This window comes from Protomyctophum bolini (assembly GCF_963924005.1).
Source record: "Protomyctophum bolini genome assembly, chromosome: 15".
NCBI lineage: Eukaryota > Metazoa > Chordata > Actinopteri > Myctophiformes > Myctophidae > Protomyctophum > Protomyctophum bolini.
The window spans coordinates 148,030-166,384 of record NC_137876.1 but is presented as its reverse complement, the minus strand read 5'-3'; the positions used below and the strand labels follow the sequence as shown (position 1 = coordinate 166,384).

The following is an 18,355-nucleotide window of genomic DNA, read 5'->3' as shown; positions in this document are numbered from 1 at the left end:
CGCAAACGCGTGCATGTGCGCTCAAGAGCGAGCTTGCGCAATGCATTATGGGGCAGATTTGCTTCGCTGTGTTTTTGTAGTGACCATCGGATGCTCCCTACAATTCCCGGTGCATTGTGGGATACTTCAGTCCACTACGTTAGGGTGCAAAAATGCTCACTACATATTCGGACACTATAACAAAATGGCGGAACCTCAAAGTAGTGCACTATATGGGGCATAGGTAATGATTTCGGACGCAGCCATAGGGTTACCATGGAGAGAGAGAGATAGACTTTATACCCAACGGGTTGTGGAGCTGGTGAAAGGGTGAGAGACATAGGGTTACCATGGAGAGAGTATTTGAGTATTTAACGGACCCAACCTCATCAAGGGTTTTATATATTTATATGTGTATATATATATTTATATGTATATGTGTATATATATTTATTGCGAACGCAGTGAGCACTTACTATGAGACCTAGCAGATCATGTCTGTCCGTGTGTTCCCCCTTTGTGCCCATATATGGAGCTGAGTGATTTGTTTGTGATTGATGCAACACACTCCATATTTGGACGTATAGCTGCTTTGGGGACTCCTTATATGGTTATGGCTAAGTTAAAAACTTAACTTAAAAATAACTTAACTTAAAAATAAATCTTAAAAAAAACCAAATATGTACGAGCTGCGTTCGCTTCCCGCGTTTGCGCGTCTTACTGGTATATGTGTATATATATTTCCAGGTAAATCCACTATGTGTTCGACCTGGGCAACGGACCCAACCTCATCAAGGGTTTTATATATTTATGTGTATATATATTTATATATGTGTATATATATTTATATGTATTTGTGTATATATATTTATATATGTGTATATATATTTCCAGGTACATCCACTATGTGTTCGACCTGGGCAACGGACCCAACCTCATCAAGGGGAAGAGTGAGCGCGCTCTGAACGACAACCAGTGGCACAACGTGGTGATCACACGAGACAACAGCAACACACACACCCTGAAGGTGGACGCCACGGCAACCAGCCAGAGCATCAACGGAGCCAAGAACCTGGACCTGAAAGGTACTGATTGGACCCCTTAGAACCCTTATAACCTGGACCTGAAAGGTACTGATTGGACCCCTTAGAACCTGGACCTGAAAGGTGTCCTCTGCTCTCCACTAGGGGAGCTGTTCATCACAGTGTCATGTCCTCTGTTCTCCACTAGGGGACCTGTTCATCACAGTGTCATGTCCTCTGTTCTCCACTAGGGGACCTGTTCATCACAGTGTCATGTCCTCTGTTCTCCACTAGGGGACCTGTTCATCACAGTGTCATGTCCTCTGTTCTCCACTAGGGGACCTGTTCATCACAGTGTCATGTCCTCTGTTCTCCACTAGGGGACCTGTTCATCGCGGGCCTGGGTCCGGGCATGTACGGAGCTCTACCCAAGCTGGTGGCGTCGCGGGAGGGCTTCCAGGGCTGCCTGGCGTCCGTGGACCTGAACGGCCGTCTGCCCGACCTCATCAGCGACGCGCTGTTCCGCAGCGGGCAGATCGAGCGCGGATGTGAAGGTACGCCGTCGCTCAAAACCGCGCGGGACTCGTCGGACCCGTCCGGGCGCCGCTACGACGGCCGGGGGGGCCGCGGCGGCGGCGGGCGGGGGGGCCCCGGGTTCAACTCCAGCAGCCCCTTCCCCTTGCTCAACGCCAACGGGAGCTCTGTGGCGCTGCGGCCACCGGGTGGCGCCGGCGTCACCGTCCTGGTGACGGTGCTGGCGGCTTCGCTCGCCCACTGCTAGCTCTGGGCTCGTCTCGCGTGGCCAGACGATTTCCTGTTTCCTGTTTCCTCTGGCAGTGTCCAATCATACAGTCTGGAGCAACGGAAGCTCTGATCATGAGTCATATATAAATGCTTCCGTCGTACAGTCTGGAGCAACGGAAGCTCTGATCACGAGTCATATATAAATGCTTCCGTCGTACAGTTAGGAGCAACGGAAGCTCTGATCATGAGTCAAATAAAAAAAGCGGAAGTGGAGCCTCCTCCTCACTTCCGTTTCGTCTTTACAGTCGCGCAAATTGATCCTAATTACGTGAGAAATCACGTAAGCATACAGCTTGTTGCTTAGCAGAAATGGAAATAAAACAATGAAATGTAAATATATTTTAGCGGTCGTTCCATAGCATTAATAATAACTCTATAGCATCAAGTAGTTCTCTGGCTACGCGAGACTAGTTCTGGCTTAAAGGTTTCATGAAATTTATTTTTGTATATTATATTATACTATAAAGTGCTATGACTACATCAAATGCAATTATAGTGCCGTCTACGTAACATGCTATAAGTCTGTATAAAATGCTATCTAAGTCTACATAAATCTATCTAAGGGCCTTGCTTGAGCCAGAGAACCCCAGACCACAGAAAATGGGGGTTTTTTTGGGTGCAAATTGATCTCAGAAAAGCCCATTTTGGGTGGGAACCCATTTTGGTGTTAGCATCATGTCGTGCTTTAGCTATTGAAAAATAGCAGACTTACAAGCTCATAGCTTGTAGGTCTGCTATTTTTTGAAAAATCGAAAGAGCGACTGACATAGAAGTTTTTTTTTTTCAAAATCTGAACTCAGGTCAGAATGAAAACTGTCAGGATGTAGAAGACATTTTTTTAATCTGATCTCAGGTCAGAATGCGTTAATTAGGTCACTTGTGCTGAGCCCTTCACCTCAGTGACTTCATTGCGAGAACCACTGCTGGTTTCTTATTGGCCACATTGGTCACCCCCCCCCCCCCTCCCCCCCCTCCCCCCCCTCCCCCCATCCAACCACTGACACACCCCCCCCCCCCCTCCCCCCCCTCCCCCCATCCAACCACAGACACCGCCAGCAGCTCCTCATCTATGTTGTCATGTTTACTTCATGAATTCATTAATGTATTAATTAAATCTGTATTGATTCCATGAGTGTGATTTAGACGTAGCGGTAGTGGATGCTATAGTGCATAGCTGTAGTAGCAGGTTCACGCCACGGGGTGGCAGTGTAGTCGTTTCCTGTATGTCCCCGGGTCATTTTTCACACCGCTTGTTTTTCCATTGGCTCAGGAGATTTAACAGGAAACACAATATGACATCATAATGTACACACATTGATACAGCATAGTTTACATGACACACACGCACACACACGCACACACACACACACACACACACACACACACACACACACACACGCACACACACACACACACACACACACACACACACACGCACACACACAGCATAATGTACAGTTTACAAATATGTCACCACCACACCACAGGCACGCCAGACAGACAGACAGACAGACAGACAGACAGGCAGGCAGACAGACAGACAGACAGACAGACAGACAGACAGACAGACAGACAGACAGACAGACAGACAGACAGACAGACAGACAGACAGACAGACAAGCAAACACATTGCCAAAATGTCCCACTTTGTCTTGTGTCCCCCCCCCACCCCTGTACCCCAGTCTTGTGACTGTAGAATATTTAGCATTGTATTCCACGGCTAGTTTAAGTTTAGTTAGGATTAGTTTAAGTTTACTGTAGTCTAGTTTAAGTTTAGTTAGGATTAGTTTAAGTTTACTGTAGTCTAGTTTAAGTTTAGTTAGGATTAGTTTAAGTTTACTGTAGTCTAGTTTAAGTTTAGTTAGGATTAGTTTAAGTTTACTGTAGTCTAGTTTAAGTTTAGTTAGGATTAGTTTAAGTTTACTGTAGTCTAGTTTAAGTTTATTTAGGATTAGTTTAAGTTTACTGTAGTCTAGTTTAAGTTTAGTTAGGATTAGTTTAAGTTTACTGTAGTCTAGTTTAAGTTTAGTTAGGATTAGTTTAAGTTTACTGTAGTCTAGTTTGTAAGTGGGCGTGGCCATACGGTTTGCTTGTCTGCATGCAAATCACTTTATGCACAGTTGGTGTTTTTATTTTATTTCATTATTGTTGCTGTTCATTTAATTTATTTTGTGTGAATGTTTTATTGCTTTTCTTTATTATTATTTTTATTTTTTTTGCACACAGTTTTTCAGTTGAACATTTCAATGTATTTATTTTTGTTCTTATTTTCCGAAAATACTGCATCATGGGTACTTTCACTGTTGCATCATGGGTAATGTAGAGCATCACGGGTACTTTCACTGTTGCATCATGGGTAATGTAGTGCATCACGGGTACTTTCACTGTTGCATCATGGGTAATGTAGTGCATCATGGGTACTTTCACTGTTGCATCATGGGTACTTTCACTGGGTGAAAAAAAACCTTGTGGGGAAAAAAAAGGACTTTGGATTGGCTGTTTGAGAGACTGTCTGTTCATCGACCAATCACATTGTAGCTTTATGTTAGAGAGACTGTCACAGACCAATCAGATCGTAGCTTCATGTTACAGACACTTGTCTGTCAGACCAATCATTACGTCTCATCTACACAGGCGACGAGTGAGCGTTTCGATGGCGATAACGCACGACAAACTGTCCCGATCAACGTGGCCAAACCTCGCTCTAATAGAGACTCTGCAGGGCTCCGGGGACCCCCAGGGGTCCACGTGTGTGAACCACACATGGACCCCTGGGGGTCCATTTGTACACTCTCAGAGTTACAGACCCATAAGGCTCCATTTGGTTCCATTTGTACACTCTCAGAGTTACGGACCCATAAGGGTCCATTTGATTCCTAACTATCATTTAGCTGGGGACCCACTGGAGCTCCCTCAGGGACCCCTGGGGGTCCCCGGACCCCCATTTGGTTCCATGTGTACACTCTCAGAGTTAAATTAACATTGATTTTACAATATAAATTGGGGGTCCCAGAGATAGAAATGCCATTAAATGGGGGGTCCGTAGAACTAATGCATGTCAAACTGGGGGTCCTTGAAACTAAACGGGTTGAGAATCACTGCTAGAGACGTAAACATCTCCTCTTATGGGGGTCCCTGAATCACTGCTAGAGACGTAAACATCTCTAATGGGGGTCCCTGGCATGTGTTTTCTAATGGGGGTCCCTGGCATGTGTTTTCTAATGGGGGTCCCTAATGGGGGTCCCTGGCATGTGTTTTCTAATGGGGGTCCCTGGCATGTGTTTTCTAATGGGGGTCCGCAGGGTAATTAGATTCAACGTGGGGGTCCCTGACCTGTCCTACTGAGGAGCCGTCCTTCACAATAATGGTTCCGTACATCCTGCGGGCTCAAAGACACAATGTTGGCATTTATTTATTTTTTTCAAAATAAAACGCTCATGAATCACATTCCATTGGTTTTGTGTGTGTGTGTGTGTGTGTGTGTGTGTGTGGTGTGTGTGTGTCGTGTCATGTCACGTTAATTTATTAATGTATTGTTTGTTTTTTCTTTAATTCATTATTTCTACTTGATTACAGTCCGATGCCCGTCCATGACGTGATCTTTGCGACATCCGCCTTTGATTGGTTGATTGACCGTTTGAGCCGGCCAATCGATGAGCAATATCGCAGCGACGCAGGCTTCCACGCATCTCATTACAAGCTGTCGTCATTACGTCGTCGTTAAATCATCGTCAGTAAATGTCCTGAAGCATTAACATCATAAGATATTATTTGTATTATTTATTCGTTCAATTGATCTATATGATCATTGGTACTGAACACACTCTATAGCAATGATTGCTGTCACAATATAGAGCTATTTAACACTGTTACTGAACACACACTATAGCAATGATTACTGTCACAATATAGAGCTATTTAACACTGTTACTGAACACACAATGATTACTAATTATGTGATTAACTGTGATGAATACTCACTGATTATTATTATATGGAGGAGGAAGCAGGGCACAGCTGGGTGTAATGCACTAGGACAGCCAGCAGAGGGTGCAAGTGCACTGGGAGACCTGCTCTGATCTCTACCTACACAAACAAACATGGTTTAGAACTGTTCTATCCCTCCTAACCATGAATGGGTTAACAACAGATGTACCGGTAATATGTACAGTATCATCATTACTGTAACATGGAACACGTACAGTATATCATTTGAGTGCAACAATAACAACCTGTGTATCTTCGTTTTGGTCAAGTTGACCTTGAAGGAAGATTTCATAACACTTTATGATGAAACTCTATGTTGAGATGTAACAGACCCCCGTTGCAAGAACAGGTTTAAAGACACGCGCACAGACGCTGTGGGCGCTGGCGGTGTGTTTCCTCCTCCGCGTCATCAGAGCCCATACCCGAAGGCGGGGCTGGCGAAAGGGCCTTTCTGTGTGGAGTTTGCATGTTCTCCCCGTGTCCCCTAGGGTAAGTACCCTCACATGTTCTCCCCGTGTCCCCTAGGGTAGGTACCCTCACATGTTCTCCCCGTGTCCCCTAGGGTAGGTACCCTCACATGTTCTCCCCGTGTCCCCTAGGGTAGGTACCCTCACATGTTCTCCCCGTGTCCCCTATAGGGTAGGTACCCTCACAAAAAACATGCAGTAATCCTGGTCTCTAAACTGCCTCCCCCTGGCCAGCCGGGGCGCCTGATGGAGGGTAAAGGAACTGGTTGGAATAACGTGTTCCTTCCACGCGCTACGTCCAACCAGGGAAACTTCCCCCTGTCAGGTGTAAAGGAGCAACTTGGACACTCAGGCAGGAAGGAAGCATGAGTTCAAGTCCGTTGCTCTCCCCTTGTCCCCCATATATGGGGGACATACGCACGCACGCACACACATTTCTCTCAAAGAGAATCCAACAACAGTACCATCACTGTCTCCTCTTTTATTCCTGAACACTCTGTTTCTCCATGGAATTCATCCACACGTTCTTTGATCTGTGTTTCATTTCATTTCATATCAGGAGTCCACAGCGGTTTGACTCATATCGATATAAAGAATCAACTGACTGAGAGAAAATGTTACTTAAACAGACCGTATCATATATGAGTGACTGACGGACGCGACAGAGACACCTCCTAAAAAAAACTGACTATCATTATACTATATGATACAGCCTAGTATAGACTGTATCATATAGTATATGATACAGTCTATACTAGGCTGTATATCCGACAGTATCGCTGAGACAGTTGAGGACCACACTGATTATATGAGACGATTTAAAATGACCCTCCCTCATGGACGTACGGGATGAGCGACCGACGTCAGGACAGATTTCACCGTCTGTCTGGTGTCCGCTGCAGTGCTGACATAATGCAGTGACATAATGCAGTGACATAATGCAGTGACATAATGCACTGACATAATGCACTGACATAATGCACTGACATAATGCAGTGACATAATGCACTGACATAATGCACTGACATAATGCAGTGACATAATGCACTGACATAATGCAGTGACATAATGCACTGACATAATGCACTGACATAATGCAGTGACATAATGCACTGACATAATGCACTGACATAATGCAGTGACATCATTCCTATGAAACAAACGTGTGTTGCACTCTTGTTTTCTCTCTTTTCTGTCCTCTGGCTTGTTTTCTTTTTCTCTCCTTTGGTTGTCTCTCTCTCTCTCTCTCTCTCTCTCTCTCTCTCTCTCGTTTGTTTACGTAAATTAAAATACTCGCGCTCTGTGATGACGTCACGTCCGCAGCGATCGGGTCGCTGCAGGTGACGTTTGGACAGATTGACACAGTGGGCTGTATTTTGCGTGTCTTAAGTACCAGGTCTTATTCCCTAACTTGAGTAAACTAAAGACCTGGAGGCGTGATCAATGCTCTTTGGCCACTCAGAATAGCCAAATGGCATTGATCACGCCTCCAGGTCTTTAGTTTACTCAAGTTAGGGAATAAGACCTGGTACTTAAGACACGCAAAATACAGCCCAGTGACTCAGGTCACTTCATGAGGTCGTTGCGTTCAGACAGACAGTTTGACCTGTCTCTCTGTCCTAAAGACCTGTCTGTCTGTCCTAAAGGCCTGTCTCTCTGTCCTAAAGACCTGTCTGTCTGTCCTAAAGACCTGTCTGTCTGTCCTAAAGGCCTGTCTCTCTCCCCAGGTCCGAGCACCACCTGCCAGGAGGACTCTTGTGCCAACATGGGGATCTGCATCCAGCAGTGGGAGAATTACACCTGTGACTGTAGTATGACGTCATACACTGGGACACAATGCAACGACCGTATGTACACACGCACACACACACACACACACACACACACACACACACACACACACACACACACACACACACACACACACACGCACACGCACTGTAGCAGATCAACATATGGAATGAATTCTGTACTGGCCATATATGGAGCATGGAGTCTTCAGTGTACAGTCTTGAAAATGTGGCACAAATCTTTGACTATATATGAATATGAATATATATTCTTTCAGAGCGAACGTTTTTAACTAAAATCTGGCGGGTCCCTGGAACTACATATTCTCAAATGGTGGTAGGCGGTCAAATAATTTTCGGGTTACTTGACATGAACTTGTTTGAGAACCACTGATATAGAAACATAGGGTTCAACCCTGTGAGAACCACTGATATAGAAACATGAGGTTTAACCCTGTGACAACCACTGATATAGAAACATGAGGTTTAACCCTGTGAGAACCACTGATATAGAAACATAGGGTTCAACCCTGTGAGAACCACTGATATAGAAACATGAGGTTTTAACCCTGTGAGAACCACTGACATAGGAACATAGGGTTTAACCCTGTGAGAACCACTGATATAGAAACATAGGGTTTAACCCTGTGAGAACCACTGATATAGAAACATGAGGTTTTAACCCTGTGAGAACCACTGATATAGAAACATGAGGTTTTAACCCTGTGATCTCATGTCTAAATGGGTCAACCCTTTGGCCTCCTCTCGTAGCGGGGACCACCTACATCTTCGGGAAGGGCGGGGGTCTCATCTCGTTCCGCTGGCCGGCCAACGAGCGCCCCAGCACCAGGACGGACCGCCTGACGGTGGGATTCAGCACCTCCCTGAAGGATGGGATCCTAGTGCGCATAGACTCCGCCCCCGGCCTGGGAGACTACCTCATGCTGCACATAGTAAGAGCTGTGTGTGTGTGTGTGTGTGTGTGTGTGTGTGTGTGTGTGTGTGTGTGTGTGTGTGTGTGTGTGTGTGTGTGTGTGTGTGTGTGTGTGTGTGTGTGTGTGTGTGTGTGTGTGTGTGTGTGTGTGTGTGTGGTATGGTAATAATTCACCTCCTTTATGTAAGGGATAATGTCTGGCTAGGTGGTCGTTGTAGGGAGATAATTAACCTCCTTTATGTAAGGGATAATGTATGGCTAGGTGGTCGTTGTAGGGAGATAATTAACCTCCTTTATGTAAGGGATAATGTCTGGCTAGGTGGTCGTTGTAGGGAGATAATTCACCTCCTTTATGTAAGGGATAATGTCTGGCTAGGTGGTCGTTGTAGGGAGATAATTCACCTCCTTTATGTAAGGGATAATGTCTGGCTAGGTGGTCGTTGTATAGGGAGATAATTCACCTCCTTTATGTAAGGGATAATGTCTGGCTAGGTGGTCGTTGTAGGGAGATAATTCACCTCCTTTATGTAAGGGATAATGTCTGGCTAGGTGGTCGTTGTATAGGGAGATAATTCACCTCCTTTATGTAAGGGATAATGTCTGGCTAGGTGGTCGTTGTAGGGAGATAATTCACCTCCTTTATGTAAGGGATAATGTCTGGCTAGGTGGTCGTTGTATAGGGAGATAATTCACCTCCTTTATGTAAGGGATAATGTCTGGCTAGGTGGTCGTTGTAGGGAGATAATTCACCTCCTTTATGTAAGGGATAATGTCTGGCTAGGTGGTCGTTGTAGGGAGATCATTCACCTCCTTTATGTAAGGGATAATGTCTGGCTAGCTGGTCGTTGTAGGGAGATAATTCACCTCCTTTATGTAAGGGATAATGTCTGGCTAGGTGGTCGGGAGATAATTCACAGAGTTTAACCCATTTTGGGGCGGGAACCCCTTTTGGTGTTAGAATTATGCTATGCTTTAGCTATTGAAAAATAGCAGATCTACAAGCTCATAGCGCGCCGCTACGAGCTTGTAGGTCTGCTATTTTTGAAAAATCGAAGAGCGACTGACATGGAAAGACATTTTTAGAATCTGATCTCAGGTCAGAATGAAAAGTGTCAGGATGTAGAAGACATTTTTAGAATCTGATCTCAGGTCAGAATGAAAAGTGTCAGGATGTAGAAGACATTTTTAGAATCTGATCTCAGGTCAGAATGGGTTAACCACCGAGGTGAAGCGTAAAATGTTTCAGGTAAAATGTTCTATGTTTTCAGCAACAAGGTAAAATGGGCGTGACGTTCAACATCGGCACGGTGGACATCAGCGTGCAGGAGGCGAGCACCGCCGTGAATGATGGGAAATATCACGTGGTCAGATTCACGCGCAACGGAGGAAACGCCACGCTACAGGTCGACAACTGGAGCATCAACGAGCACTTCCCTAGTGGTAGGAACACGTATTACATCACTTCCCCCCTAGTGGTAGGAACACGTATTACATCACTTCCCCCCCCTAGTGGTAGGAACACGTATTACATCACTTCCCCCCCTAGTTGTAGGAACACGTATTACATCACTTCCCCCCCTAGTGGTAGGAACACGTATTACATCAGTCGACTGACCACCTCTTAGTCGATGTTCATCAAAAAAACAAACGACTATTAGTCGACTAACAGCAAATTTATTCAGCTATCAGTCGACTATACAAATCCTTAGTCGGGGACAGCCCTACTGGGCTGCGCCATGACACTTTCATGGACATTACATCACTTCCCCCCTAGTAGTAGGAACATGTATGCAACCCATTGTTTTGATGTGACCCATTATATTGTTTTTCTACTATTGTTTCTGTTTAAAGGGAACAGTGACCTTGAACGCTACCAGATGGCCAATAAGAAGATCCCGTTCAAATACAGCCGGCCGGTGGAGGAGTGGCTTCAGGATAAAGGTACAGTGCGGCATTTTAGAACCAGTGTTGTTTTCCTCGACTAAAACTACGACGGAAAATGTTGGTCGACTACCTTTTTTCCACTGACGAAAACTACATAAAAACTAAATGAAAACGAAGCCATGATGACTAAAACTATGACTAAAACTATACTATACTATACTATAATCCAACCAGTAGAGATATAATCCATCTGGTCCTTGGTCTGCCCCCGGGGTCTCCTCCCAGTGGAGATATAATCCATCTGGTCCTTGGTCTGCCCCGGGGTCTCCTCCCAGTGGAGATATAATCCATCTGGTCCTTGGTCTGCCCCGGGGTCTCCTCCCAGTGGAGATATAATCCATCTGGTCCTTGGTCTGCCCCGGGGTCTCCTCCCAGTGGAGATATAATCCATCTGGTCCTTGGTCTGCCCCGGGGTCTCCTCCCAGTGGAGATATAATCCATCTGGTCCTTGGTCTGCCCCGGGGTCTCCTCCCAGTGGAGATATAATCCATCTGGTCCTTGGTCTTCCCCGGGGTCTCCTCCCAGTGGAGATATAATCCATCTGGTCTTTGGTCTGCCCCGGGGTCTCCTCCCAGTGGAGATATAATCCATCTGGTCCTTAGTCTGCCCCGGGGTCTCCTCCCAGTGGGACGTGCCTCACGGACCTCCCTAGGGAGACGCTCGAGAGGCATCCTGACCAGATGCCCCGAAACCACCTAAGATGGCTCCTTTCCAGGCAGTGACTCTACTCCGAGTCTATCTCGTGTGACTGAACTGTCTGCATGACCTCTCCAACACTCAGGTTGTGTTAATGACCTCTGACCTCTCTGACCTTTTCCCTCAGGTCGTCAGCTGACCATCTTCAACACTCAGGCTACGGTCAGCATCGGGGGAAGTGACCGCGGACGGCCCTTCCAGGGTCAGCTGTCCGGTCTCTACTACAACGGCCTGAAGGTCAGTGATGGAAGTATCTAAGTACATTTACTCTAAAGTACTCTGGGGAGAGGATTAGGGCTAGAGTGGCCGGGTGGGAACCGCTTCGATCCCTGTGGGCTCCGCCCCCAGAGTTAGAGGTTCCCGGTTCGATCCCTGTGGGCTCCTCCCCCAGAGTTAGAGGTTCCCGGTTCGATCCCTGTGGGCTCCTCCCCCAGAGTTAGAGTGGAAGTGTCCTTGAGCAAGACTCTGAACCCCTAAATGCTCCCGATTACAATTTACAATTCAGCAGACGCTCTTGATCCAGAGCGACTTACATTTAAGCAAAAACAAAAGCATGGCATGCATCACATGTATAAAAAGTAGTTATCGTGAATCATGTAAAAACTAAGAACGTAACAGTGGAGTATCTATGTCAACTATACATACTATACTATATTATATATTATACAATATACATGTGTACTATAAAGTGCTATGACTACATAAAATACTAGGCTAGGCTAGGGCAAGTGCTACGGGCCATGGTGGAGTCTGAAGAGGTGGGTTTTCAGACTACGGCGGAAGATTGGGAGTGAGGCTGCAGTTCTGACTGTGATGGGAAGTGCATTCCATAGTGCCCGATGTGCAGGTTGGTGCCATGCATGGTTTCCTCCGCCATCGGTGTGTGAATGTGTGTGTGTGAATGGGTGAATGTAATGCACCATCTATGAAAAGGTGTGTGAATGGGTGAACGTAATGCACAATCTATGTAAAGGTGTGTGAAAGGGTGAACGTAATGCACAATCTATGTAAAGGTGTGTGAAAGGGTGAACGTAATGCACAATCTATGTAAAGGTGTGTGAAAGGGTGAACGTAATGCACAATCTATGTAAAGATGTGTGAAAGGGTGAACGTAATGCACAATCTATGTAAAGGTGTGTGAAAGGGTGAACGTAATGCACAATCTATGTAAAGGTGTGTGAAAGGGTGAACGTAATGCACAATCTATGTAAAGGTGTGTGAAAGGGTGAACGTAATGCACAATCTATGTAAAGGTGTGTGAAAGGGTGAACGTAATGCACAATCTATGTAAAGGTGTGTGAAAGGGTGAACGTAATGCACAATCTATGTAAAGGTGTGTGAATGGGTGAACGTAATGCACAATCTATGTAAAGGTGTGTGAGTAAGTTCTACTAGGTCATGCGACCCAGTGATCATGTGACCTCCAGGTGCTCAACATGGCCGCCGAGGCCAACGCCAACATCGCGGTGAACGGCAGCGTGCGGCTGGTGGGGGAGGTGCCCTCCGGGGGGGGCGGAGCCCGCAGCACGGCCACGCCCAACGAGCTGTCCACCACCTTCATAGAGACGACCACCACCCTGTCGACGACCACCACCCGGAAGCACCGCTCCCCTCCCACAGTACAGGTAAACACCTCCCCTCCCACCCTACAGGTAAACACCCCCCCTCCCACCCTACAGGTAAACACCTCCCCTCCCACAGTACAGGTAAACACCTCCCCTCCCACAGTACAGGTAAACACCTCCCCTCCCACCCTACAGGTAAACACCTCCCCTCCCACAGTACAGGTAAACACCTCCCCTCCCACCCTACAGGTAAACACCTCCCCTCCCACAGTACAGGTAAACACCCCCCCTCCCACCCTACAGGTAAACACCCCCCCTCCCACAGTACAGGTAAACACCTCCCCTCCCACAGTACAGGTAAACACCTCCCCTCCCACCCTACAGGTAAACACCTCCCCTCCCACAGTACAGGTAAACACCTCCCCTCCCACAGTACAGGTAAACATCTCCCCTCCCACCCTACAGGTAAACACCCCCCCTCCCACAGTACAGGTAAACACCCCCCCTCCCACAGTACAGGTAAACACCTCCCCTCCCACCCTACAGGTAAACACCCCCCCTCCCACAGTACAGGTAAACACCTCCCCTCCCACAGTACAGGTAAACACCTCCCCTCCCACAGTACAGGTAAACACCCCCCCTCCCACAGTACAGGTAAACACCTCCCCTCCCACCCTACAGGTAAACACCCCCCCTCCCACAGTACAGGTAAACACCTCCCCTCCCACAGTACAGGTAAACACCTCCCCTCCCACAGTACAGGTAAACACCTCCCCTCCCACCCTACAGGTAAACACCCCCCCTCCCACAGTACAGGTAAACACCTCCCCTCCCACAGTACAGGTAAACACCTCCCCTCCCACCCTACAGGTAAACACCTCCCCTCCCACAGTACAGGTAAACACCTCCCCTCCCACAGTACAGGTAAACACCTCCCCTCCCACCCTACAGGTAAACACCCCCCCTCCCACAGTACAGGTAAACACCCCCCCTCCCACAGTACAGGTAAACACCTCCCCTCCCACAGTACAGGTAAACACCCCCCCTCCCACAGTACAGGTAAACACCCCCCCTCCCACCCTACAGGTAAACACCCCCCCTCCCACAGTACAGGTAAACACCCCCCCTCCCACAGTACAGGTAAACACCTCCCCTCCCACAGTACAGGTAAACACCCCCCCTCCCACAGTACAGGTAAACACCTCCCCTCCCACAGTACAGGTAAACACCTCCCCTCCCACAGTACAGGTAAACACCTCCCCTCCCACCCTACAGGTAAACACCTCCCCTCCCACCCTACAGGTAAACACCTCCCCTCCCACCCTACAGGTAAACACCCCCCCTCCCACAGTACAGGTAAACACCCCCCCTCCCACAGTACAGGTAAACACCTCCCCTCCCACAGTACAGGTAAACACCCCCCCTCCCACAGTACAGGTAAACACCCCCCCTCCCACAGTACAGGTAAACACCTCCCCTCCCACCCTACAGGTAAACACCTCCCCTCCCACAGTACAGGTAAACACCTCCCCTCCCACAGTACAGGTAAACACCTCCCCTCCCACCCTACAGGTAAACACCTCCCCTCCCACAGTACAGGTAAACACCTCCCCTCCCACAGTACAGGTAAACACCTCCCCTCCCACCCTACAGGTAAACACCTCCCCTCCCACCCTACAGGTAAACACCTCCCTTCCCACAGTACAGGTAAACACCTCCCCTCCCACAGTACAGGTAAACACCTCCCCTCCCACAGTACAGGTAAACACCTCCCCTCCCACAGTACAGGTAAACACCTCCCCTCCCACCCTACAGGTAAACACCCCCCCTCCCACAGTACAGGTAAACACCTCCTCTCCCACAGTACAGGTAAACACCTCCCCTCCCACAGTACAGGTAAACACCTCCCCTCCCACAGTACAGGTAAACACCCCCCCTCCCACAGTACAGGTAAACACCCCCCCTCCCACAGTACAGGTAAACACCCCCCCTCCCACAGTACAGGTAAACACCCCCCCTCCCACAGTACAGGTAAACACCTCCCCTCCCACAGTACAGGTAAACACCCCCCCTCCCACAGTACAGGTAAACACCCCCCCTCCCACAGTACAGGTAAACACCTCCCCTCCCACAGTACAGGTAAACACCTCCCCTCCCACAGTACAGGTAAACACCTCCCCTCCCACAGTACAGGTAAACACCTCCCCTCCCACCCTACAGGTAAACACCTCCCCTCCCACAGTACAGGTAAACACCCCCCTCCCACAGTACAGGTAAACACCTCCCCTCCTACAGTACAGGTAAACACCTCCCCTCCCACAGTACAGGTAAACACCCCCCCTCCCACCCTACAGGTAAACACCTCCCCTCCCACCCTACAGGTAAACACCTCCCCTCCCACCCTACAGGTAAACACCTCCCCTCCCACAGTACAGGTAAACACCTCCCCTCCCACAGTACAGGTAAACACCTCCCCTCCCACCCTACAGGTAAACACCCCCCCTCCCACAGTACAGGTAAACACCTCCTCTCCCACAGTACAGGTAAACACCTCCCCTCCCACAGTACAGGTAAACACCTCCCCTCCCACAGTACAGGTAAACACCCCCCCTCCCACAGTACAGGTAAACACCCCCCCTCCCACAGTACAGGTAAACACCCCCCCTCCCACAGTACAGGTAAACACCCCCCCTCCCACAGTACAGGTAAACACCCCCCCTCCCACAGTACAGGTAAACACCTCCCCTCCCACAGTACAGGTAAACACCCCCCCTCCCACAGTACAGGTAAACACCCCCCCTCCCACAGTACAGGTAAACACCTCCCCTCCCACAGTACAGGTAAACACCTCCCCTCCCACAGTACAGGTAAACACCTCCCCTCCCACCCTACAGGTAAACACCTCCCCTCCCACAGTACAGGTAAACACCCCCCTCCCACAGTACAGGTAAACACCTCCCCTCCTACAGTACAGGTAAACACCTCCCCTCCCACAGTACAGGTAAACACCCCCCCTCCCACCCTACAGGTAAACACCTCCCCTCCCACCCTACAGGTAAACACCTCCCCTCCCACCCTACAGGTAAACACCCCCCCTCCCACAGTACAGGTAAACACCTCCCCTCCTACAGTACAGGTAAACACCTCCCCTCCTACAGTACAGGTAAACACCTCCCCTCCCACCCTACAGGTAAACACCTCCCCTCCCACATTACAGGTAAACACCTCCCCTCCCACCCTACAGGTAAACACCTCCCCTCCCACCCTACAGGTAAACACCCCCCCTCCCACAGTACAGGTAAACACCTCCCCTCCCACCCTACAGGTAAACACCTCCCCTCCCACAGTACAGGTAAACACCTCCCCTCCCACCCTACAGGTAAACACCTCCCCTCCCACAGTACAGGTAAACACCTCCCCTCCTACAGTACAGGTAAACACCTCCCCTCCCACCCTACAGGTAAACACCTCCCCTCCCACATTACAGGTAAACACCTCCCCTCCCACCCTACAGGTAAACACCTCCCCTCCCACCCTACAGGTAAACACCTCCCCTCCCACCCTACAGGTAAACACCCCCCCTCCCACAGTACAGGTAAACACCTCCCCTCCCACCCTACAGGTAAACACCTCCCCTCCCACAGTACAGGTAAACACCTCCCCTCCCACCCTACAGGTAAACACCTCCCCTCCCACAGTACAGGTAAACACCTCCCCTCCCACAGTACAGGTAAACACCCCCCCTCCCACCCTACAGGTAAACACCTCCCCTCCCACCCTACAGGTAAACACCTCCCCTCCCACATTACAGGTAAACACCTCCCCTCCCACCCTACAGGTAAACACCTCCCCTCCCACCCTACAGGTAAACACCTCCCCTCCCACCCTACAGGTAAACACCCCCCCTCCCACAGTACAGGTAAACACCTCCCCTCCCACCCTACAGGTAAAAACCTCCCCTCCCACAGTACAGGTAAACACCTCCCCTCCCACCCTACAGGTAAACACCTCCCCTCCCACAGTACAGGTGAACACCTCCCACAGTACAGGTGAACACCTCCCACCCTACAGGTAGCGAAAAATTAATCTGGCAGTAAATTCGGTAAGAACACGTTAAGACTGTGATCGTCCTGTGTCGTTGCAGCACATGTTAACATGTCCTTAACATGTATAGAACATGTTAAGAGCATGTTAAGAACAAAGAACATGTTAAGAATATTATATTGTATGTTGTTTTTATGTTGTGATGTTCTGTGTGGACACAAGGAAGACTAGCGACCGCAGCAGCGGAAGCTAATGGGGATCCGAATAAAGAACATGTTAAGAACATGTTAAGAACAAAGAACATGTTAAGACTGTGATCGTTCCGTGTCGTTTCAGCACACGACGGACGACATCGTTTCGTCGGCCGAGTGTTCGAGCGACGACGAGGATCTGGAGGAGTGTGAGACCGGACATGCAGGTGGGCTAGGTTAGTTTGACTCTGTTTGCCTTTCACTCATTGGCTCCCTGCGGAGCTGCTGGTCACCCATTGGCTCCCAGAGAGCTGCTGCTCACCCATTGGCTCCCTGAGGGTCCCAAAAAGTCGATAGTAATAAACATGGTCAAAGCATCGCACCCCCCCCCCCCCCCCCCCCATGGCTTCACAAAGTGTAACTCCATGAGCAGAGCTAGCTAGCTACAGGCTAACCGCTAACAGGGGTTCCCAAACGATGGGACAATTTTATGGGTCGTCAGTACAATATAAAGCTTTTTATTTGATCGTGTTTTTCCGTGAAAAATAATATATAAATAAATAAATAAACTTTAAATTTAAACATTAATTTTTCAAAGAACAAACAACACATTTATAAAAAAATAAAAAAGACCTAAATCAAGTGCTATGAATGAGAGCATTAGGAGCTTAATTCATAATGTATTTTCTATTTTGTAAGTCTGGGTCTTTGGGAGAGGAGTTGTTTGTTGTTTGGGAACCCACTGGCTCTGCGTGCAGTCTGGGTAAAGCTAGAAAGATCGGTCAGACTCAGACTGACGCGTCACATGATGGTAAACCACGTCGAAGGCTTTAGACGCAACACTGGTGACAGTTTATTGAGTCGAAGACTTTAGACGCATCACTGGTGACAGTAAACACTAAAGTTCCATGTGTGTAATGAGCTACACTTGC

General features: G+C 48.4%; 1 protein-coding gene across 1 annotated transcript in view; it reads left to right on the top strand.

Moving 5' to 3' along the window:
• The window catches only part of LOC308329166 (neurexin-3a-like), a gene marked incomplete at both ends in the record, with an annotated part of 120,876 nt that overhangs the window by 89,394 nt on the left and 13,127 nt on the right, over positions 1–18,355 (top strand). Inside the window, 9 exons of the mRNA XM_080783369.1 lie at positions 874–1,064; positions 1,382–1,555; positions 7,987–8,106; positions 8,821–9,002; positions 10,252–10,423; positions 10,835–10,924; positions 11,751–11,860; positions 13,051–13,248; positions 17,569–17,659. Of these exons, the coding sequence (XP_080639495.1) occupies positions 874–1,064; positions 1,382–1,555; positions 7,987–8,106; positions 8,821–9,002; positions 10,252–10,423; positions 10,835–10,924; positions 11,751–11,860; positions 13,051–13,248; positions 17,569–17,659 (1,328 nt within the window). The remainder of the gene's footprint in view (positions 1–873; positions 1,065–1,381; positions 1,556–7,986; positions 8,107–8,820; positions 9,003–10,251; positions 10,424–10,834; positions 10,925–11,750; positions 11,861–13,050; positions 13,249–17,568; positions 17,660–18,355) is intronic.